The 16734-nt window shown below is 41.4% G+C and overlaps 2 protein-coding genes across 2 annotated transcripts; one reads left to right on the top strand and one right to left on the bottom strand.

Annotated features, from left to right (window-relative positions):
• Nucleotides 1–1602: 1602 nt before the first annotated feature.
• Nucleotides 1603–2535, bottom strand: LOC107049042 (olfactory receptor 4M1-like). Its single transcript, XM_015299157.2, has one exon. It carries the CDS (start codon nt 2533–2535, stop codon nt 1603–1605), a length of 933 nt encoding a protein of 310 aa, XP_015154643.1.
• Nucleotides 2536–11743: 9208 nt separating this feature from the next.
• On the top strand, nt 11744–12676 carry LOC121107666 (olfactory receptor 4M1-like). Its single transcript, XM_040653229.1, has one exon. The coding sequence runs from the start codon at nt 11744–11746 to the stop codon at nt 12674–12676; it is 933 nt and encodes a 310-aa protein (XP_040509163.1).
• Nucleotides 12677–16734: the final 4058 nt, after the last annotated feature.

Here is a 16734-nt window from a genome sequence, read left to right as displayed (position 1 = left end):
AGCGAGACTGAGAAGTGGATTACAAATACAAGGAGCAAGACAAAAATGTCTGAGGAATGGTTTACCATTTCTGAAAGTAGAAATTAAAAAAGAGTTAGCTGAATTTCTCCCTAGAAATGCCTATTAATTTTGTAGGAATCCTTAGTGACTAATTCCGACATTTGCATCTGTGTTGCAGATGTCTGTAACTGTATGGATAAAGCTTATGATCGGTATTTCCTGTAAGGCTATGACTACATTGTCTTCAATTTTTACTTGATGTGTTCTGATTTCAGATGTGGTGGATGTGGTGCTCAGGGACATGATTTAGCGGAGGGTTGTTAGGGTAGTATGGTTGGGTTGTGGTTGGACTCGATGATCTTTAAGGTCTTTTCCAACCTGAGTGATTCTATGATTCTATGAAAATTCAACTGTGAGCTGAAATCTTGAACTAGCATGCTTGTACCTGAACCAGTAGTCCATTAATGGGTTTATGAAGTCTCAACACCTACTGAATTATTTCTAACAAAAGATTTTCAACAACAACTTCGTAGCACAACCATCACATCTTGCCCATAAGGGGAGAGAAAAGATGACCAAATTCACAAATATCCCTGGTTAGGTTAAGGAAAAATGATCTACAGAGGTTCATACACAATCATCAATTTTAATGAGAATCTATATACTACAATTATCCCAAAAATATTGGCAAGCAATTTTCCATAAAATACTGACCCTCTAACACTTAGAATTGATCTTAAACTGTGCAGCTAAACTATATGACCTTAACTGAAATAGGCCTTGAAACAACAACTTTATGACTTAACAACTATACAAAAGATATGGCTTTTAAGAAACCAAAGTAGGTCTTAGTTATTTAATACATTCATGAGAGGAAAAGAATGAACGGAAGAAAATGAGGAAAACAGAGAAGAGTTGTAAGACGGACAGGGAAAAGATTGATTAAAGGTTCACTGCAAAGATCTGTTTTGAGGAGTTCCAGTGTTGGCTCACAGTGCTGGAGATGGAATGGTGGGGAGTGCTCACTCATCTGGAAGTTGCAATCTCAGACTGGCAAACAGCAACAGTGACCACAGTAAGATGAAGATGATGACAAAAAAAAACCCACTTGGGCTCCTTCTCAGGCATCCTACTATGCCTGCTAGGTTTGCAGGTACATCATCTAAGGTTGTGAACTAGCGAGTTCGGAATAACAAGCTTGTCAGAAACAAGTTTGTAGCCAAAACTTTATTGCGGGGAGACTAGACCGGCTGGTTAGTGAACAGGACTGTCCTGTGAGAGAACAGGATCCAATACCTCCCTTGTAACACCCTCTGACTGATAGCCTTGCACTGCCAATGTTTCAGACATACTGAACACACCCCAGAAAGTTAGCAAGTGTTTTTTGTTGGTCCTTTGCAGTAATAGGGTTGAACACTTTACATAGGTTGTTTCTCCCTTAAATTATTCCATACAACATTTAGTATCATCCTCAGGCTTTGTCTGACAGAAGAGGACTTCTTGAAGGTTACTGATTATATACATTATGCTGTTACACAGTGTACAGTCCAGATTTTTCCTAAGAAAACTGCATTAGGAAATCAAAAAACACTTTTTTTTTTTTTAAAGTCTGCACCAAAGTATGTGTTTGCTGACCAACTTCCACATTGAACTTTTGATCTCCTTGTTACACAGGGTGTAGATCATGGAATTAGTCAAGGGGAAGATGACCGTATGGAAAAGAGCAACAACCTTTTCCATTGGGACAGTCTGAAAGGGTAAGACATAGATGTAGATAGCTGGGCCACACATGACAAAAACCACAATGATGTGGGAAACACAGCTGGAGATTATTCTGTTCTTTGCCTTGGTGGACTGTGTCCAGAGCTTCAGCAATAGGAACGTGTAGGAGATTAGGAGAAGTGCAAAGCACAAGACAATGACAACTCCATTGTTGAGGAACATCAAAAGTTCCACTGTGTAAGTGTTAGCACAGGCCAACTTAGCCAGCTGACGGACATCACAGAAGAAGTTGTCCAGGATGTTGGGGCCACAGAAGGGGAGCTTGATGGTCAGAGCAAATAGGATGATGCCATGAATGAAGCCACTGCCCCACGAAGCTCCAACCAGGACACAGCATACAGTCCTGTTCACAAGCACAGTGTAGTGAAGAGGTTTGCAAATGGCAACATAACGGTCATAGGCCATGGCCAAGAGCAGGAAAGCTTCTGCTGCTCCCAGGGAGTGAAGAAACAAAAGCTGGATCATGCAGGCATTGTAGGAAATGGTCGCAGGGTTTGAGAAAAAGTCAGCCAGCATTTTGGGTGGGGTCACAGAACAGTAGCAGATATCCAAGAATGCCAAATTTGCCAGGAAAAAATACATGGGTGATCCCAGTTGGGAATCCCCCTGAATTGTGAGAATGGTAAGGATGTTGCCTGGGAGAATTATCATGTAGAAAAGCAGGAAGAAGAAGAAGAGAACTGATTGGACTTTGTGGGTTTGGGACAATCCTAACAGAACAAACTCTCTAACTACAGTATAATTTTCATCCATTTTGACTCTGCCAAACCCCGAAAAACAGGCAGCAGTAAACACACCAGTACAAATATATGGCAATATTTAAGCACCTTGGGGTATACTTAGACTACTGAAAATGCACACTCTATGACCACTGGCTAGTTTTATGGAACTCCTTATTCTGAAGTACTTGAAAGCTAGTAATTTAGATTCCCGCTATCTTGGGCATCGTGCTGGAACTGTGAACTGAAAGTAAACGTCATCAGATGTCCCATGTTTTCTCTGCACACTGGGAACTGGTACCTGGATTAAATCTAGGTGGTAAAGCATCAGTCCAGTCTCCTTTAGTAGGCTAATCTTTGTGGTTTACAGTGTAGCTGTCTTGATCTGACCTAGCGATGGGTACAACCCCTCCACATGAGCAAAGTAGGTCTTTCCAAGGTACTGTACATTTCATTCTAATGCAGACATTCAGAGATAGATGAATTGTAGTCTAAAATTGCTCAAACCTAGAATCACATTCCCAGCTGTCCTTCAAGGGAGCTAAGGGTGCCCAGATTGTATGCAGATTTCCCCTTTTCCTCAAAGAGATTCCACAGCAATGTCAATTTTCCAATGAAGTCATCAGAACATTGGAAATACGAAGAAAAGTCAATTATCTAAATATCTCTATGAAATGAATATGCCAAGAGTTGGCAATAAGACAGCCACAGAAAACAAATCAGTATTCTCCATGGAATATATCAAATAATTTCATTTTCATACATGTTGAATGAAACAGTGGATTTCGATTCATCTCCCATGAAGAAAACCATTAAAAAGTCAAAATTGTTTTAGAAGTCTATTTATCCGCTCATTTATCTAAATTCTTTTTCTTCTTTTGAGTCACGAGAAAGTTATGTAAGTTTTTGCATCCCTTCCTTTCCATCTTTCTTCCATCTTGCTGCAAAGATGGTATGTTTGTATGAATGACTATTACTGCATTAGCAGCGTGGCTGGCAGTCTTCAGCTAGAGAAGAAAAGATACTGAAAATGCTGTGACAGGACTAGATACTCAGACATGTAAAAGTCATTGATTTAAAACAGGTTTAGTTTACTTCCCTTACTGATACCAGTGAGAAATGAAACTGGTTTTGACACTGAAAACTAAAAATTTCACATTATGCCTTGAAATAAACAAAAAAATCTTAACATCTTTTATTTAATCATGGAATCGTAGAATCATTAAGGTTGGGAAAGACCACTTAGATCATCTAATCCTACCATCAGCCCATCGCCTCGATGCCCACTAAACCATGTCCCCATATCTCATCCTTACTTACATGGACAACTGAAGGGCTCATTGTACTAAATGTGTGTATAAATTAGACCATATTGTCCAATACCTAATTTCCTTCCACTATTTAAAGGGATCTTTTAAACAAAAGGAATATTGACTTATTACACAGAATCACAGAATTGCAAAGTACATGCTTTGATCAAAGAAAATTTCTTGTCAGTCTCATTAATGTTTTGGCAGTCTAACCAGAATTTAATGATCACTCATTTCTTGTCCAAACTCAATAATACTAACACGCACCTTCTGTTTAAGAAGAAATAAGCGTGTGTCTCTTTTCCTAGTTATCGCACTTCTTGTCATCCATAGTTCAAAGCAATATTCCTCTTCCTCAGGCAAGGTGAGCCATCCACATCTTAACGTCCTGTAGAGGGAGGAGAACAGCATAGCCTGAGGCACTTTTCCTCCTTAGTGATTCAGAGCTCACTCAGGCTTATAGACGTCAACACTCCCAGATTCACGTGTGAATACAAGACAACTGAGACCTGAACTCCCCTGATCCTTGCACTGCTTATTCACTGTCTTCCTCAGTGCTCTCCAAGTACCATCAGCTCCCAGCTGATAAACTCCTAGCTTTACTCCACACCATAACTTTATTTCTGAAGCCAACCCCAGCTTTAACCTCCTACAAATACATGCTATCAGCCTCAATATATATCTCCATTTCAGGAGCTGTGCTGGTGGTCCATCATCCCGTTCTGAAGTCTTCTTTCTCTTCCACACACTCATGTGTTCGATACTCCTGTGCGTAGACCAGAGGTTAAACTGTTAAATTCTGGACCCACTCACAGCCATTTGTCACCCTGTCTGCATGTCAGTGCTGACACCAGAGCCTGCAGCCAGTGCCTATGACCTTATCAGTACCACTGGCTGATAGGGGAGGAGCACTGTGTGCCAGAGGACAGAGATTTTGTTGTATTCTCTAGATATTCTTTGTCTCCTTAAGAAACAGCTGGGACTGGATAGTTTTGTTGTTGTCATCGTTGTTATTGTTCTTTCTGTACTACAAATCCAACAATATCTAGATAAGCTCTGCAGTTTCAGTTTCTCTCAAACTGTACTATTTAACAGATTTAACCACTTGTTCTATTCAACAGACAGTTCCATGTCAAAGAATGATATATATTTTTAATTTTAAAATCTTTTAATTTAAAGCTTGTTCCATCACTACACTCCCTGACAAAAGTCCCTCTCCAGCTTTCCTGTAGGCTTTGTTTTGGTAATGGAATGCCAGTCTATGGATTCTGAAGAGCTTTCTCCAGGCCAAACTATCCTAACTCTCTCAGCCTTTCTTCATAAGAGAGGCACTCCATCCCTCTGATCATACTCTGGATTTCATCCAGAGTCATGTTCTTCTTATCCTGGGAGCTCCAAGTTGGATCTCATGACAGTAGAGTCGAGGGTTAGAACATCCTCTTTCAGTATGCTAGCTACACTTCTTTTGACACAGACCAGATAACCATTGGCCTTCTGGGCTTTAAGTAGATGTTGCAGGCTCGTGTTGAATTTCTCATCAGCCAAGACCCATAAGTCCTTCTCTGCATAGATACTCTCCATCCATTCCCACCTAGCCTGTATTTGTGCTTGTGATTTTCCCAACCCAGGTGCAATACTTTGCAACTGGCCTTGCTGAACTTGATGTTTGCATGGACCCATCTCTCAAGCCTGGTTTCATGGTTTTGTGGCATCATAACATCACGTAGCACACTGGGAGTTAAAGGGCTAATGCTCCAGTTCCATGGGTTGTCACTATTTCCAGGTATCTGGTTCTCAGAATTTAGAGACCATTAGAGTAAGGCCTCTGGTGGAGTCTGAGAGCAATCATGAGACCTCACCACATGTAAGGAAGACAATGGTCTTGTGAATCTGAGAGACTGCCTGTTAGGGTTTCAAAACAACAGAAGCATCTTGCAGTATTACCAGGACAACATTTGGTGTTTCTGTTGTCCTTCAAGGTATGAGAAGTACTGCTGCCAAAAACGGAAAAGGCAAAAAGTGAACTTCTCAAGAGTATGTACATGGGAATAACAAGAAATCATATTCTCTTCCAGAGAATTTCGGCTACCCGTGAGGGCTCTTCCTTCATCACTGTGACTGCAGACAGTCTAGTATGTCAGCAAAAGTGCAGCAGAAGGCAAAGAATAATCAGCTTTCTACCATGGGAAGGATGGGGGAGAAGTCCTTGAGATAAGTATACTTTTATTTTGACTATGCCATCAGGCTGTCAAAATTCCAAAGATAGGTAAATTTGTGGAGTCTGAGAAGTTTGGGTTTTTTTCCTTTTCTTTTTTTTCTTGGTAGATGAAGGAACAGAAGTTAGTTTCTAAGCAATGTCTACCTTGGAAGACAACATCCCCAACTTATTCCAGTCCCTTTCCTTCCCTCTCCTTCCCTTCCCTTCCTTCATCAACTGACCCAGCTGCATCTCTGTCCAACATCTTGCACACCCCCTGTAGCATGGGAAGTTCAGATCCTGAAGGTGCTGGGCTCTACAAAGCAACATAAGTGGGAATTTGCTGCTTCCAGACACTCATCTAGATGGACCTCTGCAGAGAGAAAAAGTAGAGGGGGAACACTACTCAGAAAGGGAAAATGGTGCGTATTGACTGCCACACCAAAGCACAGGGAAAGAGGAATACGGGTGTTGGCTGTGCATTTCGTGGGAAAGGCCCAGAGTATAAGTTCTCCCAGAAAAATCTTCTTACCAGCTCTGTCTCAACAGCTTTGGCCTCTGGAAGCTCTGACCAAGATACCTTCTGGTCATCCTGGTGCAACCACACTAAGGCCAAAACTGTGATCCGCACAATTGGCTTCACATCTTGGTGGGAGGAACTGAACAATCGGGGGAAGAAAGATAAAGAAAGACCAGATCTAAAGCAGCATAAACCTCCGGACAAAGAAAATTATCTAGGCTTCTAAAATCCTCAAAGGCCGGAAGTTTGCACATCATGGACTCATAGACTTACAGAATCATAGAATGGTTTTGGTTGGAAAGAACCATAAAGATTATATAGTTCCATGACCCCTGCTGTGGACTGGTTGTTACGCACTAGATCAGGCTGCCCAAGGCCCCATCCATCCTGGCCTCGGAGGCCTCTGGCAATGAAACTTCCAAAACTTCTCTGGGCAACCTGTGCCTTCCAACCAATATCCCGTTACATGTTGTTGCCGTGTGACAGATGGCAGCAGAGAGGCAGTCTGACTGAGTGGAGTCTGGCATGAGAGCGCATATGAATCAAAGCTGTGTCACTGAATTCCTCCGTGCAGAAATGATGGCACCCACTGACATTCATCAGTGCGTGCTGAACATTTATTGAGATCAAACAGTGGATGTCAGCACAGTGAGGGGGGATGGTGCATTTCAACAGTGGCAACAGTGACAGTGGAGGGAACACTTTTAAACTAAAAGAAGGGAGATTTAGATGAGGTGTTAGGAGGACATGCTTTACTCACAGGGTGATGAAGCTCTGGCACAGGTTGCCCAGAGAAGTTTTGGAAGTTTCATTGCCAGAGGCCTCCGAGGCCAGGATGGATGGGGCCTTGGGCAGCCTGATCTAGTGCGTAACAACCAGTCCACAGCAGGGGTCATGGAACTATATAATCTTTATGGTTCTTTCCAACCAAAACCATTCTATGATTCTGTAAGTCTATGAGTCCATGATGTGCAAACTTCCGGCCTTTGAGGATTTTAGAAGCCTAGATAATTTTCTTTGTCCGGAGGTTTATGCTGCTTTAGATCTGGTCTTTCTTTATCTTTCTTCCCCCGATTGTTCAGTTCCTCCCACCAAGATGTGAAGCCAATTGTGCGGATCACAGTTTTGGCCTTAGTGTGGTTGCACCAGGATGACCAGAAGGTATCTTGGTCAGAGCTTCCAGAGGCCAAAGCTGTTGAGACAGAGCTGGTAAGAAGATTTTTCTGGGAGAACTTATACTCTGGGCCTTTCCCACGAAATGCACAGCCAACACCCGTATTCCTCTTTCCCTGTGCTTTGGTGTGGCAGTCAATACGCACCATTTTCCCTTTCTGAGTAGTGTTCCCCCTCTACTTTTTCTCTCTGCAGAGGTCCATCTAGATGAGTGTCTGGAAGCAGCAAATTCCCACTTATGTTGCTTTGTAGAGCCCAGCACCTTCAGGATCTGAACTTCCCCATGCTACAGGGGGTGTGCAAGATGTTGGACAGAGATGCAGCTGGGTCAGTTGATGAAGGAAGGGAAGGGAAGGAGAGGGAAGGAAAGGGACTGGAATAAGTTGGGGATGTTGTCTTCCAAGGTAGACATTGCTTAGAAACTAACTTCTGTTCCTTCATCTACCAAGAAAAAAAAGAAAAGGAAAAAAACCCAAACTTCTCAGACTCCACAAATTTACCTATCTTTGGAATTTTGACAGCCTGATGGCATAGTCAAAATAAAAGTATACTTATCTCAAGGACTTCTCCCCCATCCTTCCCATGGTAGAAAGCTGATTATTCTTTGCCTTCTGCTGCACTTTTGCTGACATACTAGACTGTCTGCAGTCACAGTGATGAAGGAAGAGCCCTCACGGGTAGCCGAAATTCTCTGGAAGAGAATATGATTTCTTGTTATTCCCATGTACATACTCTTGAGAAGTTCACTTTTTGCCTTTTCCATTTTTGGCAGCAGTACTTCTCATACCTTGAAGGACAACAGAAACACCAAATGTTGTCCTGGTAATACTGCAAGATGCTTCTGTTGTTTTGAAACCCTAACAGGCAGTCTCTCAGATTCACAAGACCATTGTCTTCCTTACATGTGGTGAGGTCTCATGATTGCTCTCAGACTCCACCAGAGGCCTTACTCTAATGGTCTCTAAATTCTGAGAACCAGATACCTGGAAATAGTGACAACCCATGGAACTGGAGCATTAGCCCTTTAACTCCCAGTGTGCTACGTGATGTTATGATGCCACAAAACCATGAAACCAGGCTTGAGAGATGGGTCCATGCAAACATCAAGTTCAGCAAGGCCAGTTGCAAAGTATTGCACCTGGGTTGGGAAAATCACAAGCACAAATACAGGCTAGGTGGGAATGGATGGAGAGTATCTATGCAGAGAAGGACTTATGGGTCTTGGCTGATGAGAAATTCAACACGAGCCTGCAACATCTACTTAAAGCCCAGAAGGCCAATGGTTATCTGGTCTGTGTCAAAAGAAGTGTAGCTAGCATACTGAAAGAGGATGTTCTAACCCTCGACTCTACTGTCATGAGATCCAACTTGGAGCTCCCAGGATAAGAAGAACATGACTCTGGATGAAATCCAGAGTATGATCAGAGGGATGGAGTGCCTCTCTTATGAAGAAAGGCTGAGAGAGTTAGGATAGTTTGGCCTGGAGAAAGCTCTTCAGAATCCATAGACTGGCATTCCATTACCAAAACAAAGCCTACAGGAAAGCTGGAGAGGGACTTTTGTCAGGGAGTGTAGTGATGGAACAAGCTTTAAATTAAAAGATTTTAAAATTAAAAATATATATCATTCTTTGACATGGAACTGTCTGTTGAATAGAACAAGTGGTTAAATCTGTTAAATAGTACAGTTTGAGAGAAACTGAAACTGCAGAGCTTATCTAGATATTGTTGGATTTGTAGTACAGAAAGAACAATAACAACGATGACAACAACAAAACTATCCAGTCCCAGCTGTTTCTTAAGGAGACAAAGAATATCTAGAGAATACAACAAAATCTCTGTCCTCTGGCACACAGTGCTCCTCCCCTATCAGCCAGTGGTACTGATAAGGTCATAGGCACTGGCTGCAGGCTCTGGTGTCAGCACTGACATGCAGACAGGGTGACAAATGGCTGTGAGTGGGTCCAGAATTTAACAGTTTAACCTCTGGTCTACGCACAGGAGTATCGAACACATGAGTGTGTGGAAGAGAAAGAAGACTTCAGAACGGGATGATGGACCACCAGCACAGCTCCTGAAATGGAGATATATATTGAGGCTGATAGCATGTATTTGTAGGAGGTTAAAGCTGGGGTTGGCTTCAGAAATAAAGTTATGGTGTGGAGTAAAGCTAGGAGTTTATCAGCTGGGAGCTGATGGTACTTGGAGAGCACTGAGGAAGACAGTGAATAAGCAGTGCAAGGATCAGGGGAGTTCAGGTCTCAGTTGTCTTGTATTCACACGTGAATCTGGGAGTGTTGACGTCTATAAGCCTGAGTGAGCTCTGAATCACTAAGGAGGAAAAGTGCCTCAGGCTATGCTGTTCTCCTCCCTCTACAGGACGTTAAGATGTGGATGGCTCACCTTGCCTGAGGAAGAGGAATATTGCTTTGAACTATGGATGACAAGAAGTGCGATAACTAGGAAAAGAGACACACGCTTATTTCTTCTTAAACAGAAGGTGCGTGTTAGTATTATTGAGTTTGGACAAGAAATGAGTGATCATTAAATTCTGGTTAGACTGCCAAAACATTAATGAGACTGACAAGAAATTTTCTTTGATCAAAGCATGTACTTTGCAATTCTGTGATTCTGTGTAATAAGTCAATATTCCTTTTGTTTAAAAGATCCCTTTAAATAGTGGAAGGAAATTAGGTATTGGACAATATGGTCTAATTTATACACACATTTAGTACAATGAGCCCTTCAGTTGTCCATGTAAGTAAGGATGAGATATGGGGACATGGTTTAGTGGGCATCGAGGCGATGGGCTGATGGTAGGATTAGATGATCTAAGTGGTCTTTCCCAACCTTAATGATTCTACGATTCCATGATTAAATAAAAGATGTTAAGATTTTTTTGTTTATTTCAAGGCATAATGTGAAATTTTTAGTTTTCAGTGTCAAAACCAGTTTCATTTCTCACTGGTATCAGTAAGGGAAGTAAACTAAACCTGTTTTAAATCAATGACTTTTACATGTCTGAGTATCTAGTCCTGTCACAGCATTTTCAGTATCTTTTCTTCTCTAGCTGAAGACTGCCAGCCACGCTGCTAATGCAGTAATAGTCATTCATACAAACATACCATCTTTGCAGCAAGATGGAAGAAAGATGGAAAGGAAGGGATGCAAAAACTTACATAACTTTCTCGTGACTCAAAAGAAGAAAAAGAATTTAGATAAATGAGCGGATAAATAGACTTCTAAAACAATTTTGACTTTTTAATGGTTTTCTTCATGGGAGATGAATCGAAATCCACTGTTTCATTCAACATGTATGAAAATGAAATTATTTGATATATTCCATGGAGAATACTGATTTGTTTTCTGTGGCTGTCTTATTGCCAACTCTTGGCATATTCATTTCATAGAGATATTTAGATAATTGACTTTTCTTCGTATTTCCAATGTTCTGATGACTTCATTGGAAAATTGACATTGCTGTGGAATCTCTTTGAGGAAAAGGGGAAATCTGCATACAATCTGGGCACCCTTAGCTCCCTTGAAGGACAGCTGGGAATGTGATTCTAGGTTTGAGCAATTTTAGACTACAATTCATCTATCTCTGAATGTCTGCATTAGAATGAAATGTACAGTACCTTGGAAAGACCTACTTTGCTCATGTGGAGGGGTTGTACCCATCGCTAGGTCAGATCAAGACAGCTACACTGTAAACCACAAAGATTAGCCTACTAAAGGAGACTGGACTGATGCTTTACCACCTAGATTTAATCCAGGTACCAGTTCCCAGTGTGCAGAGAAAACATGGGACATCTGATGACGTTTACTTTCAGTTCACAGTTCCAGCACGATGCCCAAGATAGCGGGAATCTAAATTACTAGCTTTCAAGTACTTCAGAATAAGGAGTTCCATAAAACTAGCCAGTGGTCATAGAGTGTGCATTTTCAGTAGTCTAAGTATACCCCAAGGTGCTTAAATATTGCCATATATTTGTACTGGTGTGTTTACTGCTGCCTGTTTTTCGGGGTTTGGCAGAGTCAAAATGGATGAAAATTATACTGTAGTTAGAGAGTTTGTTCTGTTAGGATTGTCCCAAACCCACAAAGTCCAATCAGTTCTCTTCTTCTTCTTCCTGCTTTTCTACATGATAATTCTCCCAGGCAACATCCTTACCATTCTCACAATTCAGGGGGATTCCCAACTGGGATCACCCATGTATTTTTTCCTGGCAAATTTGGCATTCTTGGATATCTGCTACTGTTCTGTGACCCCACCCAAAATGCTGGCTGACTTTTTCTCAAACCCTGCGACCATTTCCTACAATGCCTGCATGATCCAGCTTTTGTTTCTTCACTCCCTGGGAGCAGCAGAAGCTTTCCTGCTCTTGGCCATGGCCTATGACCGTTATGTTGCCATTTGCAAACCTCTTCACTACACTGTGCTTGTGAACAGGACTGTATGCTGTGTCCTGGTTGGAGCTTCGTGGGGCAGTGGCTTCATTCATGGCATCATCCTATTTGCTCTGACCATCAAGCTCCCCTTCTGTGGCCCCAACATCCTGGACAACTTCTTCTGTGATGTCCGTCAGCTGGCTAAGTTGGCCTGTGCTAACACTTACACAGTGGAACTTTTGATGTTCCTCAACAATGGAGTTGTCATTGTCTTGTGCTTTGCACTTCTCCTAATCTCCTACACGTTCCTATTGCTGAAGCTCTGGACACAGTCCACCAAGGCAAAGAACAGAATAATCTCCAGCTGTGTTTCCCACATCATTGTGGTTTTTGTCATGTGTGGCCCAGCTATCTACATCTATGTCTTACCCTTTCAGACTGTCCCAATGGAAAAGGTTGTTGCTCTTTTCCATACGGTCATCTTCCCCTTGACTAATTCCATGATCTACACCCTGTGTAACAAGGAGATCAAAAGTTCAATGTGGAAGTTGGTCAGCAAACACATACTTTGGTGCAGACTTTAAAAAAAAAAAAAAGTGTTTTTTGATTTCCTAATGCAGTTTTCTTAGGAAAAATCTGGACTGTACACTGTGTAACAGCATAATGTATATAATCAGTAACCTTCAAGAAGTCCTCTTCTGTCAGACAAAGCCTGAGGATGATACTAAATGTTGTATGGAATAATTTAAGGGAGAAACAACCTATGTAAAGTGTTCAACCCTATTACTGCAAAGGACCAACAAAAAACACTTGCTAACTTTCTGGGGTGTGTTCGGCTCTGGTGTCAGCACTGACATGCAGATGGGGCGACAAATGGCTGAGTGGGTCCAGAATTTATCATTTTAACCTCTCGTCTACGCACAGGAGTATTGAACACATGAGTGTGTGGAAGAGAAAGAAGACTTCAGAACGGGATGATGGACCACCAGCACAGCTCCTGAAATGGTGGTATATATTGAAGCTGATAGCATGTATTTGTCATGGATGATAATATCTGGATGACATCTCTTCCCTCCAGCATGTTGACTGCAGCACATAGCTTGGTATTGTCAGTAAATTTACTGAGGGTTCACTCAATCCCACTGTCCATGTCAGACAAAGATGTCAAATAGCATTGGTCCTAGAACCAACCTCTGAGGAATGCTGCTCGTCAATGATCTCCACCTAGACATTATGACACTGACCATAAGTCTTTCAGTGCAGCCATCCAGTCAGCTCCTTATTCACAGAATGGTCCATGTCTCTCATCAAATCCATGTCTCTCCAATTTAGAGAGAAGAATGTCATGAGGGATAGTATCAAAATCTTTGCACAAGTCTGGGTAAATGACATCAGTTGCTCTTCCTTTATCTACTAATGCTGTAACCCTGTTAAAGAAGACCACCAAATTTTTCAAGCACAATTTGCCCTTACTGAAGCCATGTTGTTTTCCATGTGCCTTAGCACAGTTTCTAAGAACAGTGACTCCATGTTCTTGCTGGGCCCAGACATGAGTCTAACCATCCTGTAGTTCCCAGATGTGCTTTTTTTCATTTTTCAAAACTGGGGGTTACTTTTCCCCTTTTCCATTTGGTTGAAATTTCACCAGACTGCCACAACTTCTGAATGTGATGGTATAGTAGCTTAGTAACATCATCTGCCAGTTCCCTTGGGATCCTCAGACGCATCTCATTAGGCTCCATGGAGTTAAGAACTTCTAGTTTTCTTAAATGGTCTTATACCTGAACATCTCCTGCAGTGAGTAGTTCTTCATTCTCCTAGTCTCTGCTTTTGTCTTCTGCAACTTCCATGGGTGTGGCTGAAGCATGTGCTGGTGAAAATGGGCAAAACCTTGTTGAGTACCTCAGCCTTCCCTACATCTCAGGTAACCAGGTCTCCCATCTTCTTCCAGCATGGGCCTACATTTTCCCTAGTCTTCCCTTCATCACTGAGATACTTACAGAAGTATTCTTTGTTACCCTTTATGTCCACTGGCCAATGTCAACTCAATTCTATACTGGTTATTGATGAAAAAACAAGGTTCTCATCAGGATTTTTGAAAAGGAAAAAGAAAAGGCTTTAAACATGCACAGACACAAATAGAGGGCCACAGATGCATCATGTGATGTTCAGATTAAATGCTCACAAGGATGATTTATTTTCTTCTTATCTTTTCAAGATACGTCTATCTTGATGAAACTCCATTTAAAATTTGTATATCGTTTTTAGTCAAAAGAACACTACAAACCGTTGTCAGCTAGACAAGGCAATACAATCATGAGTAAAACTACAGAAAATTGGTAAAGAGGTAGATAGTAACCTTTCTTAAAATTAAAATGGTAGATTGATTAAAAAAAAAAAACTCTTTGAGAAATAAATGTTATTTCTTCCCCAAGTTTCTTGTTTTTTTTCTGTCTTTTATTATTAAAATTTTCATAACGTTTTGGTTTGGGTATCAGTGCCTATATCAGGAATATAAATATATGAACAATAAAAATAAAAAATAAAATAAAAAAAAATTAAGTAGCTTTTTTCACTAAGCATTGCATAGAATCATGCCTGCCCTTTCACTCCTTTCATGAGGAAGCTATAAGCAGCCAGGAGGCCTGCCCTCAGGCTTCTCCAGGCTAAAGCAAGTGCCTTCAGCTACTCTTTGTACATTGCCCATTTTAGTAGTTATTCGTTTGCTACCTAATAGTTTTATGTTCTTCTTATACTGTGATGTCCAAAACTGTGCACAGTTGGAGCTCAAATTGAGGCTGTAGCAGTACAGAGAGCAGGACACACATTTCCCCCAACCATCTAGGAATAACATTCTTGACACACAACGTATTTTTCTATTTTTAATAAACACTTTTCTTCCTTTCATTAAAACAAGCCTTGAAATCTGGGGGGAATTATGATGAATATTCCTCTGGTTTCCATGCATAGTTAGGAAAACAGGTAAAGACAGTTGTAATTAAAGCAGGCAAAGGCTTTGCAAATAGCTGCTGTGGGCTGCAGTGGCAAGAGAACAAACTATAAAAAAGTCTGTCTTACTCCCAGAACATGAATCAAAGGATATCTCCAGCCACCCAGTGCTTGATCACAAAGAAATTTTTCCTTTGTCTGATTCCCACCAGGATATAAAGCAGAATAATTTCCTTTCAAAATGTATTTGTTCCATTCCTCTTATAATATATAATTAGAACAAGTGACAAATCAAAATGGTACTGTATGTATTCACTGAAACACGTCTGAGAGGTCCCTAACTGACTACACAATGTTTATAATGCTGAAGGAAGTGGCAGAAAACTATGAGCAGAGCTCATTATAGCTGTCAGCATTTTAATAAGTCCCTTGAGGAACATGGTGCTAATCTCATACTTTGAAGCTATGGCAAAATCTGGCAATATGCCTTGGAGAAATGACAGGCAGAAGAAGATAGAAAAGTTATTGGAGTTTTAATGAGGCCCAGTGCAAGATGCAAGCCTGGAAATGTAGTTGAACAACGTGTTCCCACTGGGGCTCATTAGAACAGAAATTCACAGGTGTTAATTACAAACAGAACAGAAAGACATGGAATTCTGCATCAGATTTCCCTTACTGAAGTCAAACAGCAGTCTCTGGGCATCAGGAAAAGTGATCCTTTCAGTCAGAAATCCCCATATGCAGAATGTGGAAAGAAAGCACTGTGGATCCACCACATACCAAATGTGGATCCAGCATACCTGTGCTTCCAAGAGACCAGCTGATGTACAGGCCGTGTTCTCCAGGCCTTCATTATAATGACCAGCCTACACATTGTGACAACAGTACATACGCCTCACGTGTTCATGCATCACAAACTTGCTGACAGGTTCCGTTCTAACTCAGTTTCCTCCCCTGCACCCTGATCCAGCTCGTCTCTGGATTCAGACACATACAGGCTTAAATGTTGCACCTTAGTCCCCGATCTCTGTTGCATTAGCATGTCTCCTTTTCTGCTGGGTGAAACCAAAATCAGGGGCTTAACAGCTTTCCTTGATGTCCACTGCTTTTGAGGATGTTCCAAGAAAGGAACTACAAAGTTCCACATTATGACTGAAGCAAGAACATAGTGAACAAAATGTTCATTATCTCTTTGTTATAAAGACTATTCCAGTGCCCAATCACTCTTCCAGAGAAGTTTTTCCTAACATCCAACCTGAACCTCTCCTGGCACAACCTGAGGCCATTCCCTCTTGTCCTATCATTAGATACGTGGAAGAAGAGGCCAATTTCCACCTCACAACTACCCACTTTCAGACCACTGTAGAGAGCGATATCTCCCTTGAGCCATATATCCCTGATGAAAAACCAACAGAGCGTGCTGCTCTTCAGCATCATGAGAGTACTTCTCTATTAAATCAATGAGTTTTAACTCACTTCCATGTACTTTCTTTAGGATTGGTAAACCATACACAGAAGCACTGGTGCATCAATGATATGAAATTGCAAGGGAGAGCAAAACTCTTTTCAGAGGCATCTGTTGCTAGGCCAAGAGACAATAGGCAGAAACTGGAAGATGGGATGCTCTGTCTAAAATATCAGGAAGCATTTCTTTCCTATACATGGTGGAGTACTATCACAGGTTGCCTAGAGA

The sequence above is a fragment of the Gallus gallus genome, chromosome 27 (genome assembly GCF_016699485.2).
Source record: "Gallus gallus isolate bGalGal1 chromosome 27, bGalGal1.mat.broiler.GRCg7b, whole genome shotgun sequence".
Classification (NCBI taxonomy): domain Eukaryota; kingdom Metazoa; phylum Chordata; class Aves; order Galliformes; family Phasianidae; genus Gallus; species Gallus gallus.
The sequence above is the reverse complement of the archived record's forward strand: the minus strand, read 5'-3'. Positions and strand labels throughout refer to the sequence as shown.